The sequence below is a fragment of the Terrapene carolina genome, unplaced genomic scaffold, assembly GCF_002925995.2.
Source record: "Terrapene carolina triunguis isolate 2854851 unplaced genomic scaffold, T_m_triunguis-2.0 Scaffold238, whole genome shotgun sequence".
NCBI classification, from domain to species: Eukaryota; Metazoa; Chordata; order Testudines; family Emydidae; genus Terrapene; species Terrapene triunguis.
Window position 1 is genome coordinate 1455939 of NW_020664589.1, and position 14654 is coordinate 1470592.

Sequence of the window (14654 nt, forward strand, 5' to 3'; positions counted from 1 at the left end):
GAATGGATCACGTGGGCCCATGCAATTCAATACAGCAGGCTACCTGTAGGAGTGCATTATGGGTAGCAGGTTTGCCAAGTTCCCTGGGTAGTTCTGCAGGTTTTTTCCCCATAGCTCTCAGTGTTTCCGTCTGTCCCCCCCCCCCCCCCGCTTCATTCCTCTTTCAAATTCTTACAAGTTCCAACAGTTCTCCAGCTGCGTGTGCCAAAGACACATTGAGGTAAGCGCTGGCAAAGGATCCAAGACAGAGGTTAAGTCCTTTATTTTTAGAGTCTTGGCAATACCTTCTACAAAAGCGAGAGCAGTATCAGAGCTCTGATCGGCCATTGCATAAGCTTCTCTTTCTTCCCAAGGGAGGAAAGGATCTAGCCTTTTGCAATCTCTCTCTGTCTCTCTCTCACACACACACACAGTTAGTCCAAGGGAGAGGCGAATAGAAAACTTGATATAAAAGTTTGGTCTGCAGAGCTGGTTTGTGCCAGCAGGAAACCCAATTCCAACATTCCAGCGCCAGGGGAAAAAAACAAAAAAAACCCACAAAGACTTTTATGCATGTAAAAAACAAAGTTTATTCAGACAACCAAACAGCCCCAAGTCTGTTTTCAGCTGTTATTAGGCCCTGGTGCTTACGAGTCTCTGACACACACTTTTCTATCCACAGGCCTCAGGTTCAAGCACCTCACTGTAGTGGAGTCTAAGATAGATTTCTCTTTCCTGCCCGGAGCCTTCTGCCCACACCTTGGATCTAATGCGCTGGCTGGAGGCCAAATCCAGGGCATACTGCAGGTTACATGCATACACCACCTTTTAGCCTTTCCTCTAAGCACTGTCTAAAATCCATGCCCACAGACAGAGAGGGGAGGTAGCTGGCCTCAGAATTTGACCCATCGGGACGTTTTGCCAATTGATCACCCCTGGGGCAGAGTACAGAGAGCCCAGGGAGGGGCTGCGGGAAGCAGTTCTCCCCCCAGACATGCCTGTTTACCAAGCGGCCAAACAACAAGAGGGCGTGAAGAGGAGAGACTCCAGCACTCAGGGAACAAGGCGTTGGAGACAGAGCCTCACAGGCTGGAGGAGACGCTAGCCCCAGCCAATCCAAAGGCAGGGCACCCCCCTTCGTTAGTAGGTGGGGAGCCTCCGGCACTCCAAGGGCGTATGCACATGCAGCGCACAGAATTCCCATGCAAAGGGTAAAGGGGCTGAGAGCTTCCAAACCTGGGCATCTCCATTTGCTCAGGAGGGGCTTGAACACTTGTCTGCACTAGCCCGCTCCCTACTGCTGATCCACCGCTACTGCTGCACCAGCGCTGGTATAAAATAGGAGCAGGTGCTCACAACACCACGTTGTCAAACCTCCATGCAAGGTCGAATGACACCCGAGCCCCGTCTGCACGACTGCTTCCACCTCTGCTCCGGAGGGCTGAAGACAGACTCGCGGCTGCAGATGCATGCAAAGGGCACGGGATGCCCCCGGGGAGGGGAGAAGAGAGACATGGGGCAGAAACAGTCACCGCTTCTCTACCACATAGCGGGCCAGGTCCCGGCACTTCCAACACATCCCCTCGCCGAGCAGCTCAAAGGGTTCCAGCCGTGTCAAACTGATCGACAGCTACAGAGCCTGGCAAGGAGTCAGCATCCCAGCACAGAGGGCCACCGAACCAGATCGCATCAAACAAGCTTCTAGTGCCTCCAGTCTTGGTTGATGGACACACAAGCAGGAGGGTAACTGGGGTCCCAGCAGCCAGCACCCTGCAGTGTAACTGGTGCGCCGTAGGGCCCGGGAAACTCATTCCCTACCCTGGGAAGAGCAGCGGCTGGCACAGGAAAAACGTCTCCCGGGGAGAAGGCCGTTTCCACCTCACAAGTCAATAAGACAAGTTTCAGGAGTCAAGGGGCCCCTTCCCAAGCAAGATGGAGGTAGAACTGCCCAAATGTATGCTGGGAGGCCCCGGGATCACCACAGTGGGGGAAGGAGAAGTCAGATGACGATAACGATCTTCGGACACGACCCCAGCCCTTCTGCCAGCTGAACCTGGAACGTCTCTGGGACCCAAAGTACCCAGGAGCACACCTGGGCTTGACTGGTGCAGGGAGCAGCGTCTAGACTCCAGCAGCTGGGTGCTGGGAAATGGCTGGCGGGAGGCAGTGAGTAGGGTGACCAGACAACAAATGTGAAAAATCGGGACAGGGGGTGGGGGTAATAGGAGCCTATATAAGAAAAAGACCCAAAAATCGGGACTGTCCCTATAAAATCAGGACATCTGGTCACCCTAAGCGAGACAGGGAAAGCAGGGGGGTTCAGAGCTTTATTCCACGCCCTGTGGGCAAGAAACCCCTCTGATCCCTCCCCGTCATGCACCCAGGTGGTAGGAAGCTTAGAGTTCCAACGTATTCCCGTAAGCACAGAAACAGGTGACCAGTCAAGTTTCTCTCTCGGTGCGGGCGGGGCAAGTCCTCTCTATTCCTCCACCCTCACACACACTGCTCCAGTTGGTGCCAGAAGCACCACGCTACCACAAGGAAAGGCTGATTGTGGGATTTCCAGCCTGGACCTGAGCCCTCGGCCACCCCAATTTCACAGACCCGGGCGGTACATTAAGTGAGGAGTACTGCTTCTATAGCACTTTCCTCCCAGGATCTCAGGCTGGTTTAAAGATGTGTGAGCATGTATCATTCCTTGCTTAACCCACACCCCCACATGGTGAAACTGAGGCACAAAGAGGAGCAAAGTGACATGCCCAAGGCCACAGCCAGTCAGTGGCAGAATTGGGAATAAGTGAGCCCTGTGCAATGTCCCCAAGACCATGCTGCCGCCCTACGTATTCCAACCACAAGCTTTCAGTTCCTTACCTAAAGCAACCCTCCTCCAATTTGCCCATCAGTATCATATTACCCATCCTTTTAAAGAACATGGACCTTAAGGTGCACAGGCTGCGTTCTTACGAGTGACTCAGCGCAGCAGCTATAAGGCACGTGCCCAGAGGATTTCTCCTCCAACCTTGTGACGTGGAGGAAATCACCATCTTTCGATCCTCTTCACTAATCTATGTGGCTTGGACACAGACGCCTCAGGCAGCCGGTGCAGTTTGGGGATGGCGGTATTGGAATGCAGTGGAGGAAGAGGCAGTGGCGGCTCCAGGCACCAGCGCTCCAAGCGCGTGCCTTCGGCGGCTTGCCTGCGGGAGGTCCGCCGGTCCCGCGGCTTTGGTGGCAATTTGGTGGCAGGTACGCCAAAGCCACGGGACTGGCGGACCTCCCGCAGGCACGCTGCCGAAGGCAGCCCGCCTGCCGTGCTTGGGGCGGCAAAAAAGCTAGAGCCGCCCCTGGGAAGAGGGCTGTCACCTGAACCAGGCCCCTGCATCCACCATGCAGTGCTCTGAACCCCCCTGCACAGGGCCCACCAGTGACCCACCCACATTTCTCCAAGGCAGGTGCAAGAGGGATTAGAAGCTCCCGATGAAAGATTGAGTGGCTACCTAGGATCAGCCTGGGGCTAATGAGAGAACTGGGAGCAGAGCAAGCAGGCACATGAAGTCTTGTATCTCCTGGTCTACACTAGAAATAGTAAAAGCTGTCTTGCAGCAACAATGCTTCTACACAGGAGCCGCAGCTGGGAGGGCAAGTGTAGACAGGGCTTCGGCTAACACATCCGCTAACCCTGATCAGAACCGTAGAGTCAGGGGGTAAAAACCCCACCTGGTTCTTTGTCCTCCCACCGCAGCCAGCGCTGCTTGGGCTGTGGGATCACGAGGGCAACCTCTTGCCTTGACTCTAAACATCCCAGGAAGATAAAGCCCAAGAGACAAGCTGTGTGCTAGTGAGACGGGGGCAGGAGAGCTCCAGTACGGACATGCCCACGGGACATGTCCCTCTGTGACTTTCCCCACTGGACATGGTTTGTTAGGACTCCATACAAGGGCCTGGTTCTCGAGCTCCAGAGGTTTGTGCCGTCAGCACTGGAAGTCCCCAGTTCAATCCCCAGCCTTAGCCAAGTTGGCATCATACACACACTACCTGCAACAGACCTCCCCTCCCCCCCCAAGTTTAACAGACTCCCCACACCCATACACCAGCCGAGCTCTTTGCAACAGAAGCTATGGTTTAGAGCAGTGGTTCTCAACCTATTTACCACTCTGGGCCGCACATGCAACGCTCTGTGTGTTTTGTGGGCCGCATCCACAGAATATCTATACTGCTTGTATGGCCCTGAGCATGTCACATGGGCCGCAGCTGGGAGCCGATGGGGCCGCAAGCGGCTCCTGGGTTGAGACAGAGTGGGTAATCTCCCCTGCTAGAGCTTTAAACAAACCCAGCCCCAACCATCGTGGAGGGCGGCTCAGGGTGGGGAGGGTTCCTGCAGGGAGACGGCTTCCCTGCTTTGTTTCGGCTGCAGATGGCAGGGCCAGTGCCAAGAGGGGATTGTAAAAAGCCGGAGGAGGAAATGCAGCAGGATGGAACTCGGGGGGTGGGGGAGGAGGGAAAAGTTACATTTTTTGACCATTTTTAGAAGTTTCCCAACTTCTGCCTAGTCAGGAGAGACCAGAGAGGTGTGAGGAGCAGGAACTCCAAGAGCCCGCTTTAAAATGGACCGGGAGGAAGGTGCTGGGATACAAGAGAGGAAGTGAAATCGGGTGAGAGGGAGGCAACTTGGGTCCCAAGAGAGACTCCCTTATTAGAGCTTAGGAGAGAGAGAAAGTGGGTGTGTGTCACAGTCACCAATGCCTAGGACAAGACAGCAGCCACATTGTTTTTCCCTGCTGTCCCCAAACTCATTGTTCCTATAGTGCAGGTCTGAGCTCTCCAAGCACCTTGCTAACAATTAACGCCTCCAAAACAGCCGTAAGGAAGGGCTGGGTTGCCCCCATTTTACAGGTGGAGAAAGTGAGGCACAGAGACTTGCCCCGCTCCTTTTCCCTCAGCCCCATCCCCAAGGACCCTGCCCTGGAGTCCCAGCAGCCACTCCTGTCACTGGAGGGTGACTCGACGTGCTTTCTTAGCGGTCACTATCTCAGCCCTGCTGCTCCATCCTCCCATTACCAACCCTCCCCAGCCGTTGTTCCCGGTCTCACAGGGGACCCTCGACCACCAGTTAGTGGAGGGGGAGGTTCATCGTCTTAGCAGTCGACACAGCCGTAAACCTGTAGCAACATGCACCTTCCATCCAGAAGAGACACCGGACCAGCCCGCTCTCCCTCACCCCACCCCTGCCCTGGACAAGAGAGCACCTCCAGCAATTCCCTCCACACCGCCCACATGGGGCAGCCTGGGGAGAAGTGGGAGACCCTCCTTCTGCAGGGCGTGGGAGGGGAGACAACTCAGCACCCCTGCTGAGCTGGTCTCAACAGGCCCCTCTCGCTGCGACGCAGGGGGTGGGAGGAAGAGGTCGCTGCATTGAACAAGCCTATTTATGTGCAGTCCCGCCACACCCCCTTTATCAGCCCCTTACCACTCGCTTCAGTGCTCTTGCTCCACAACTTGTTGTGTCCCTGGCACCACAGTCTACTGGAGGGGGAAGTCGAAAGTCCTGGGTTCTGACACTGCCTCCCTGCAGGAGAGCAACCGAGTTTCCCCCTCTCTGAGACAAGGAGGATAATCCTACCCTGCTTCAGGAAGCGCACAGAGATCTAAGAACAAGAGCACTCAAGGGCATTAACCAGCTCTCCCCACAACCTCCTGTGGTCACGTGTAAATGCCCAGTGTGGACGTGCGATGGCACGGGTGCACCAAATCCCCAGTGTGCACCGATGCACTGGGGGTTCTGTGCCTGCAATCCGGGACTGGGAAGGCCACGTTTCCAAGTGAAAGCCCAGGATGGTTGCAGCTTGGCATTGGTGAGGTGCAGCACAGGAAGGTCTGAGCAGCTGGGAAGGAGAGATTTGAAGTGCCCACTTCCCCTGCTCCCCACTTCCACTGGCAGGCTTCTATCGCTGGTCCCTTCCCCAGAAGCCAGCTGTCCCTTGTGCGCTGACACAAGCCAGTGCTCACGTCAGGTACGGGCACTGGGCTGAGGCAGTACGAGCCACCCGTCTGCAGCCACCGATCTGCCCATTGACTCACACGGCTCAGGTTGACTCCTTGCACATAGCAGGGACTGGTGCTGTGTGGCTCACTCGGGAGGCTCGGGTGTCAGCACGCAAAGGCCTGGGAGGCTGGGGGTCAGCCTGCAGGTAGCCTCACTAATTCAGCTGACTGGCTGCTCCGATAGGTGGCCAGTCTGCAAGGGTTTGGAAAAAACAAAACACTGAAAGAGACCCCAGGACAGATCCTGCAGCAGGGCCATTCTTAGATTCCAGGGACACACGCTCACTGACCCACAGGCTGGGCTCTAGCAGCTTGCTCAAGGTCTCACACACTGCGGACTCAACCCCAGACCTCTGGGTGTTTACCCAAGAGTCATAGAAAGGTGGCACACATGTAACAGCCAGATCCTGACTCTCAGTCCCCTGCCCCCTTCCACAAGCATCTATTAGAGGTTCACCCCAGGCACCATTGCCAGGGTGAAATGGCTTTCCCCTGACCACTGCGAGATCCCAGCTCACACTCTGGGTCCACAGCTGAGGCTCATCTTCACTGACTGCTCTAGACCAGCGTTTCTCAAACTGGGGGTCCCAACCCACAAGGGGGGTCACAAGGCTATCATAGAGGGATTGTGAGAATAGTGGCTGCAGGCCGGGCACCCAGCTCGGAAGGCAGCGCCGCTGCCAGCAGCAGCGCAGAAGTAAGGGTAGCAATACCAAGCCATGCCACCCTTACTTCTGCGCTGCTGCTGGTGGGGGCGCTGCCTTCAGAGCTGGGCACCCGGCCAGCAGCCGCCGCTCTCCACTCTGCTTTCAGAGCTGGGGGGCCAGAAAGCAGCAGCTGCTGGCCGGGCAGCACCGCCGCCAGCAGCAGCACAGAAATAAAGGTGGCCACAGTATGGGGTGGAGTCGTCACTTTGGGGGCACGTCATCGCAGCCTGAAATGTTCTGAAAGGGGGTTCCAGAAAAAAAAAAAGTTTGAGAACCCGTGTAGCCCCTGCTCTGTGGAGCTCACCCTCGCAGCTGGTAGTCCCGGTCCTTGGAGTGCAATTGCTGGAATGTGTCTTGGTGTCTGCTTAAGGGGGTGGAATCTTTGGGGGTAGCTGGGGCCAGGCCCATCAATGGCTCAGGACCAGGAGTTTGAATCTGAGCTGGTGTTTGCTGGCAGGCCTGTGGGTGGGATGCTTGCTGGAGCTTGTGCTGTTCAGGCAGGCATGGCACGGTGTTTGGAATCAGCTGGACCTCTCCCAGACCACGCTCTGCTTCTCCATCGATGAAGCACCACCAAGACAGCTGAGCTGCTCTGGGATGATGCAGATCATGAAATTCAGGGCAAAACACCCGAGAGCCAGAGTCCAGGCCCACTTCAGAATTGTACTGGGACTCTCCAGAGAGACTGGCAGCTTCGAAGCGGCTGATGCCCGATGAGGGGGGCTCCTCGGCTGCCTTGCGCAGGCTTCATGAGCTGCCCCACCAAGCAGCCATCCAGTGGACTCCCACCCCAGCCAGGGCTGAGCTCCCATTTAGGACATTGGCCGTGTGTTCAGCCCGTTTGAAAATCCCAGTCTTGGGCACTACGACCCACTCCAGACTCCTGCTCGGAAACCTCACCAGAGATGCCACAAAACATCTGAAAGCCCTGCCCCCTGGAAGCTGGCAAGCCAGGAAAGGCCAAAGCAGAACCACTAATTGCAAACAGGCTTCCTCCTGGGACTTTCACAGAATGAGACGAGAAAAGAGAAGCTTTAACTCTAGAGAGAATGAGCAGTTGTGTGCAGGCCTGGTCTCTGTCGTAGGACCCAGCAGAGCCTGGGACAGGGGAGAAGTGTGCTGCAGAATGACAGGGGAGGGATTTTTCCCCGTGGGATGGAGGAAGAAGAGAGAGGCACCTCCAGCCAATATTCTCCCTCTCTCCACCCTCTGAACTATGCCAGGAAGATTTTGCCCTCCAATCAGTTGTGTTTATCCCCTCGGCCGTTGCTAAGGGACTCCAACCCCCTCCGGTGCAGGAGGTTTGGCTTCTGTGTGCTCAGAGGGACTCTGTGAGGGCTTGTTTTACACAACCAGAAAGTCTCCAGCGCTGTGGCATGTGAAAGGAACGGCAGTCCTGGGAGAGAGTGGGACCCGCTGTCTGTAAGGGGAACAGCTGACGGTTTGACGGGGCCTTGAGCCGAGCACTGGCACAGCCAGCCAAGGGGTAGAGGGTTGGACACCGAACTCAGGGTCTGGGTTAGTGAAGCAGCATGGTCTGAGCACAGGCCTGGGAGCCAGACCCTCCCGGGCAGGAGGGGAACTTTAGCTGCACATGCTGGAATAGGCTCAGCCAGTCAGGGAACGGAACTGAAGCCACATGACTGGTCGCACCCATCAAGCAGCTGATACTTGCAGGGAACAGTTTGCAATCCCTGGAAGACAAAGTTATTCCCCATGGCACAGCAGAGGACACTCCGGTTGGCTGATTTTCATGGCAGGAGCAGAAAGAGGCTAAGATTAGTCAAGCAAGTTAGTGGTAGCTAATTATTCACTCAGCTCCAAGACGAGCCAGGGCCCTTTGGGAAATGAAGAAGTGTATTAATTAAATTTTTACTGTTAGGACCAGCTGAAATCTCCCCCAGGGCGTCTCCCGAGGAGTCGGATTTCGGTGTTTGTCCGACGTGGTCTGGGCTCCCCCTCCAAAAATTTTGCCTTGGCTCGAGACCGCCACTAAGGCCGGGTCTACGCTAGGATTCATCCGTAAGTGCAGCTGCACCGTTGCACAGTGTTTGCGTAGATGTGATTGGCCCCACTGAAACAAATCCGGTTAACCTGGTGCAAGCCGAGTCTGCACTGGGAGATGCAGTGTAGACGAAGCCTCCGGTGTCTCCTTTTCACTCCCTTCCCCCTCTACGTAGGTGTGCACGCCCACACCCACCATTCGAGGGAGAGCAAAGGCTCTGGGCTGGGCTTGCTCAGGCACGAAGGAAGCTCAGGCAGGAATGAGTTCCAAATGAAAAACAAACCGTGCCAGGCTGCGCCTCCCCAAGCTCGGGGGAGGCGCTTGGCTCACAGCTGCAATAACTAAGGCCTTTTATGCCAGGCGCCTCCTGGAAACTAACCCCAAAACCTCTCTGAAAATAGCCCAGGCTGTTTTATTTTGGAAGGACGGGAGGCGTGGCGGCAGAGGATGGGTGACTCCGCTAGAAAAGCTTCCCAGAGCAACCCGTGAGCTCACGCCACAGGGAACGTCCTTGCGCTGTCCAGGACGTCGCGGAGTGGATGGGGAGAAGGCCCACCCAGCTTCGTAATGCATTCAGTGCCATCGCCTCTCGACGGGAGCGACCGGCCCTGCTTCCGAATCAGCCGAGCGAACCAGACGCAGGGCAGGGTGCCCACGCTCGCCGGCCCAGCTACCGCAAACTGTGCTCCCTCCAGCCACTGCCGGATCAGTGGAAAACGGATCCCGAACCAGGGGACCAGTCACCCCCTCCAGACCCTGGTCTTCCCCCAACATCCCAACTTTTCATAGGTCTGTATGCTCCATGAGGTCTTCCACTTTTCTTCCCCCGCCCTCCGACGTCAGGAAAGCAAACTCCTCCCTACCCACAGAATTTTTCTGAAATGACACCCGTCCCTAACCCTGCAGATCCCAGCACAGGTCTCCTAAGGCTGGGGGATGGGGGTGCACAAGCCTTAGGGAGCACCTGCTATTCTAAACGCCACGGGCACGGCATGGCACGTTGCTTGCCTTTTTAACATAACAAATAAAAAAGCTCTAGATTGCATCCAGGAGCACAGGGGTCAGGTGGACAAAGGCGTGCTCAGACCAGGACCTGCTCGAGCAAGTCACTTCACCGCTCTGTGCCTCTCACGGTCCATCCCAGCTGTTTAAAAGCTCTGGGGCAGGGAGTGTGTTGTGTTTCTACAGTGCGTAACACAGTGGGGCGGCTAGGTGCTACCGTGCCGTAGGGGGCCAGGCATGCCAGCACTGGCTGAGCTCGTGAGGCCCTATGCGCCACTCAACAACAGATGTTGTACACCGCGTCTGATCAGTGCCCAGATTTTGGGGAACGTGCTCGGTGTCAATGGGCAAAATTGGAAAAACACGGAAAGCAGGTAATGGAGGGCACACGGGGGCCCTGCCATCTGTCCAACAGAGCCACAGCTTCAAGCACCTGTCTGTAGATCAGAGAACGAGTTATCGGCACCCCTTAACTGCTTCCAGCAGAACAAGGGCCCCATCCCATTTCTGCCCATCCTCACAACATTGATCGGCCCAATGGGGGAGGGATAGCTCAGTGGTTTGAGCACTGCCTGCTAAACCCAGGGGTTGTGAGCTCAATCCTTGAGGGGGGCATTTAGGGATCTGGGGCAAAAAATCTGTCTGGGGATTGGTCCTACTTTGAGCAGGGGGTTGGACTAGATACCCTGAATGGGATTAGAATCCTAGACTATCAGGGTTGGAAGGGACCTCAGGAGGTGGTATCTCCCAGGCAGACAGAGAAAGAATGGTGGGGGATGGGGGGCACACAGAGCCCCTGGCCGCACTGAGGTGCGAATGCAGGGCATTGGTATGAGGTGAGATTGAGGGCACTAAGAACCCAAGGGGGTAGATTGAGGGACCCTGGCATGAGGGAAGGGCTGGGGGTTGCAGAGAGCCCCTGAAACAGAGGGAGATGGAAGGGCGGCACGCAGGGAGGGATGCAAGGAGCCCAGCCAACAGTAGCAACACGGTGTTACCCCTCGTTTAGGGAACAGAAGACCCCTAGGCAGGAAGTTACAGATTAGGGGAGCATGTTGGGATTGTGGGGAAGGGCCACCTGAATCAGCCGCACCTTCAGTTTGCTCGGGCGCTGCAGCGGCCTGCGTCAGGTTGGGGCCCTGCTGTGAGAGGCACTGCACCAGCAGGCTGTGACAGTCCATGGGCTGGTGCAGTCTAGGAGACTCCAGAGCTCATCAGGGTGGGAGAGAAGTACCCGGCTAACATCAGCCAAGAGAGGCTGGCTTCACCATGCACACTGAAGTCCCGCTCCCCACCCCACAGACCGAAACGCTGTGACTGTTCTGGCAGTGTTCAGGGCATTCCCTCTGTGAAACCAGCACTGCTGCACCTGCACCAGTGGGAGTCAGCATTAACACCACCGCCACCTTCCCGAACGCTGCCTGGAGCAAGGCGGAGAAGCAAAGCGGGGGTAGCTTGTACTCATCACTGGGAAGTTAGTATCCACTCCATCTCTGGAGCTTGTGTTCCTCGAGCCATGCTAAAGAGCAGAGGGCAGGAATCTCAGAGCTGGCCTTGGCACTACATTTGATGAGCCGTTTAGGTCTCCGAGTGTGCCTACACTGGGGAGAGCTTGGAAATGGCTTATCCTGCACTGGGGCACCTCCATCAGACTTGCAAATGAGGGGGTGCTGGTGGGTTGCAAGACAGCAGAAGATTGTGGCCCATGAACACTCCTGAGGAGCTCATTAATAGAGCATTAAGAAGTAATTGTGACAGCAATTACTATAGGCTAGGGAGTTTGGGGCCTTTACCCAAGAGACTGGAAATTCTTTGGGTTTTGTTAGTTACTTTGCTCATCTGACAGCAAGTTGCGCCTTCTCTATGTTAGTATAGCCAGTCACGCCCCCACACCACTCCCCAATTTGTGTAGGTCTTTAACACAATAGGGGAAGGTGCAGACTTTAAAGATAAGGAAAAACATGTTTTAAGGCTGTTTGCCCAATGCTAGCTAGTACAATGGAGCCTTGATCCTGACTGGGCCTCTAGGCACTACTTAATACAAGTAGTAACTTAAGTTAGCAAGAGGACACAGCAGTAGGTTTAGGAGCTAAAACTCCTCTTTGAAATTGGAGTACATTTTAACGTAGTGTCCATTTAAAAAAAAGAAAAGGGTGGGGGAAGCCAGATAATCTCCTTTCCTGCAAAGAGACCAGGCTAATAAAATAAACCTTACTCACTCCTGGGTTTTAACAATCTACAGTGTCATTTGTTCTATAGGACATTTTAGAAGTGTTGGTTTTAAACCTGACTGTGTCCCTTTCAATGGTGTTTGGCCCACACGAAATCCCATGATTCATGGAGCTGACTAGGAAACTTTACCATACTTTACAGTAAGTGACAAGTCATAATTCCTTTGGCATTCAGCAATGCAACAACATTAGTCATGTTGCGAGCCCCTGATATTAATGCAGCTGCAATATGCTGTTCCTCTGGCATTGTAATTGTAGCTTTGTATGAAGGGCCGACTTCACTGGAAATCGGGGGCACAGTCATAGTTTTGCTCCAGGGAGTGAGGAGACTAAGGTCTAAAGTTTCCAAGGCATCTTGGTTCTCCAGCGTGAGAAGTTCGTTAGGTTTCAGGCCATCAAAACCGCATCTCCTAGTGCAACCTGATTTGTGAAGTCTGGGGGTCCCAAGCAAGGCTGATGATGTTCGGGGTAGTAACTAAGTGCTTAATAGCGCCTTCAAAAAGCCTCTGAAGTAATTGTAATTGAAGCCCGTGTAAGGAAGGGACAGAGGTCAAGTCCTGCAACTCAGAGGCCCTTGGGAGCTCAGATGCCGGCGTCGTAAATTATGAGATGTCCCAAGCAAAGAGGGCGAAACAGAGGCCAAGTCACAGTGCTCAGTGGCAGAGTGACCCCACTTATAAGGGTCAATCAAGTAACTGCAGGCACCAATTAGCCCCCCCAACCTTCCCCATCCTCAGTGTAGTCAGATGCCATCTCCTTGGACAAAAAAGCGACTGTATAGAAGCCACAATCGCATGCTTAGAAAAGCTATTCCAGGCAGGACTAATCAGACATCCTGATCCCCAAGTCCAAGAGGAATCTTTAGGCCAAACACGTCAGACTGAGAGACCCACAACATCAAGAGTAAATATAGGGCAATGCAATCAATAGCTGCATTGTCACCTCTCTAGACTCCAACACCCTACGTTTCAGGGGCAGGATGGCCTGGAGCCCTGTCTGAACTAAAGGGCAAACCCATCGCTGGCACTGGTCCAGATCTGAAATCCTATCCGCACAGGCAGAGCCCTGCGCCCACCAGCAGGATCAGGGCCCAATGGGTCCCCCTTGAATCAGTGCTGAACATGGTTTAACAGCTCATGTGGCCAGGACAAAACTTCTCCTCCTCATCCTTAGAGAGAGAGCTCTGTTCCCCTTCCCTCCCCCTGCCCACAGACCCAGCAGAAGCCCCGGCCCCGAGAGGGTTGTTCTCCTGAAGCAAATCACCTAGTCCTGCAGCCAACACAAACATCCACCACACAAGACAAGCCTTTCAGGGGGAGGCAGACAGGCGGACACCTTATTTCCCCATTCCCCGCCCCCCTTAAGAGAGAGGCTGCTCCCAGCTCTGCAAAGGAGGAGAGAGAGAGACCCAGAATTGCAACGTGGAACTTAAAAAAAAAAAAGTTTTAAGGCATTAAAACATGATCCCCTTGTAGGGAGGGAAACGAAACCCAGATTGAGGGGATCCCCCACGGGCTGTGGGGGGTGCTGTTTAGGAGGGGGGGGGTTCCTCGCCATTATTTAATAAAGGAGTGGGGCAGATCAAAGTTTGGGAACTCTCATAACACAGATATTGTCCCCATCGTGCTAGTTACGCCGGGGGGGGGGGGGGGGGGGTTACCTCCAGCGAGACTCGGCTCCTTCTTTACACACCCCTCCGGCGCGCCGGGGGGAAAGACGCTGGCAGAGCTGATCCGCCCCCCCTTGAAACTGACTCTGGCTCCTGGACCTCGACCAGCCCCAGCCCAGGGGGGGCCACAACCCCTTACCTGAGATATAGTGGCGCCGGCTCTCGTCCAGGTGAGTGGAGATAACATCGCCCATGGCGGACGGGGGCTGGATGCTCGCAGGGGAGATCCCAGCGGGGGGGGGGGGCAGCTCCCCCCCCAGGGAGGTTTGCAATTCAAAGGGGGGGACTCCGGGGGGGGTGTCTCCTTCCTCCGGGCCGGGCCGCAGCGGCGGGTCTGCTCCCAGTCCGAACCAGCCGCTCTCCTCCCAGCCGAGGGAAGCCCTGGGCGGGTCGCAGACACTCCCTGCCTACGTCCAGCCTCCGCCCCGGGAGGGACACACCCTCCGCGCGGCTCCCCGCCTGCCTGCGAGCGGGGGCTGTTCAAACTCCCCTCCCCCGGTCCGGGTCCCCCCCGCGGGGGGGCCGTTCCCCCCCCGGCAAGAGCGGGGGAACCCCACAGAAAAAAGCTTTTATCCCCGCCCCCCCCTGTAATTATTGCACCGGCCTGTGCTACAAACCAGCCCCCCTGCACCCCAGCCCACGCGTGGCCGCTAGGCACTCCCGGGCTCCAGAGCGGGACCCAGGGATCAGGCCTTTGTCGCAGACGCTGATTCCCCCTGCAGCTAGAAAAGGGCTTTTCTCTCACGCCTAGTGCCCCGGGCCTGGGCTCCCCCCAATCTGAACTACTTGAGGTGCCTTCCTGCTCCAGGGACTGGGTCTAACTCTGGCAGCCGGTGAAACCGGCTCCTTGTGGGCACCTGGCTTGGTTTCATTCTGACCTTGCTTCACAGGGGATTGCAACATTTACCCAGCCCTTTCTACCCCTCTGACCACGCCCAAGTCACCATAAACCACGGCCTTGATCCTTCTCCACTGCCAAGGTGTGTCTCGCCCGTGGGTGGGGAGGACAGGACACGGGA

At 55.8% G+C, this 14654-nt stretch overlaps 1 protein-coding gene across 1 annotated transcript in view; it reads right to left on the bottom strand.

Annotated features, from left to right (window-relative positions):
* NIBAN2 (niban apoptosis regulator 2) overlaps positions 1-14019 on the bottom strand; it is a 90182-nt gene extending 76163 nt beyond the window's left edge. Inside the window, exon 1 of the mRNA XM_026657368.2 lies at positions 13775-14019. Coding sequence (XP_026513153.1) covers positions 13775-13829 — 55 coding nt within the window. The 5' untranslated portion in view covers positions 13830-14019. The remainder of the gene's footprint in view (positions 1-13774) is intronic.
* Positions 14020-14654: the final 635 nt, after the last annotated feature.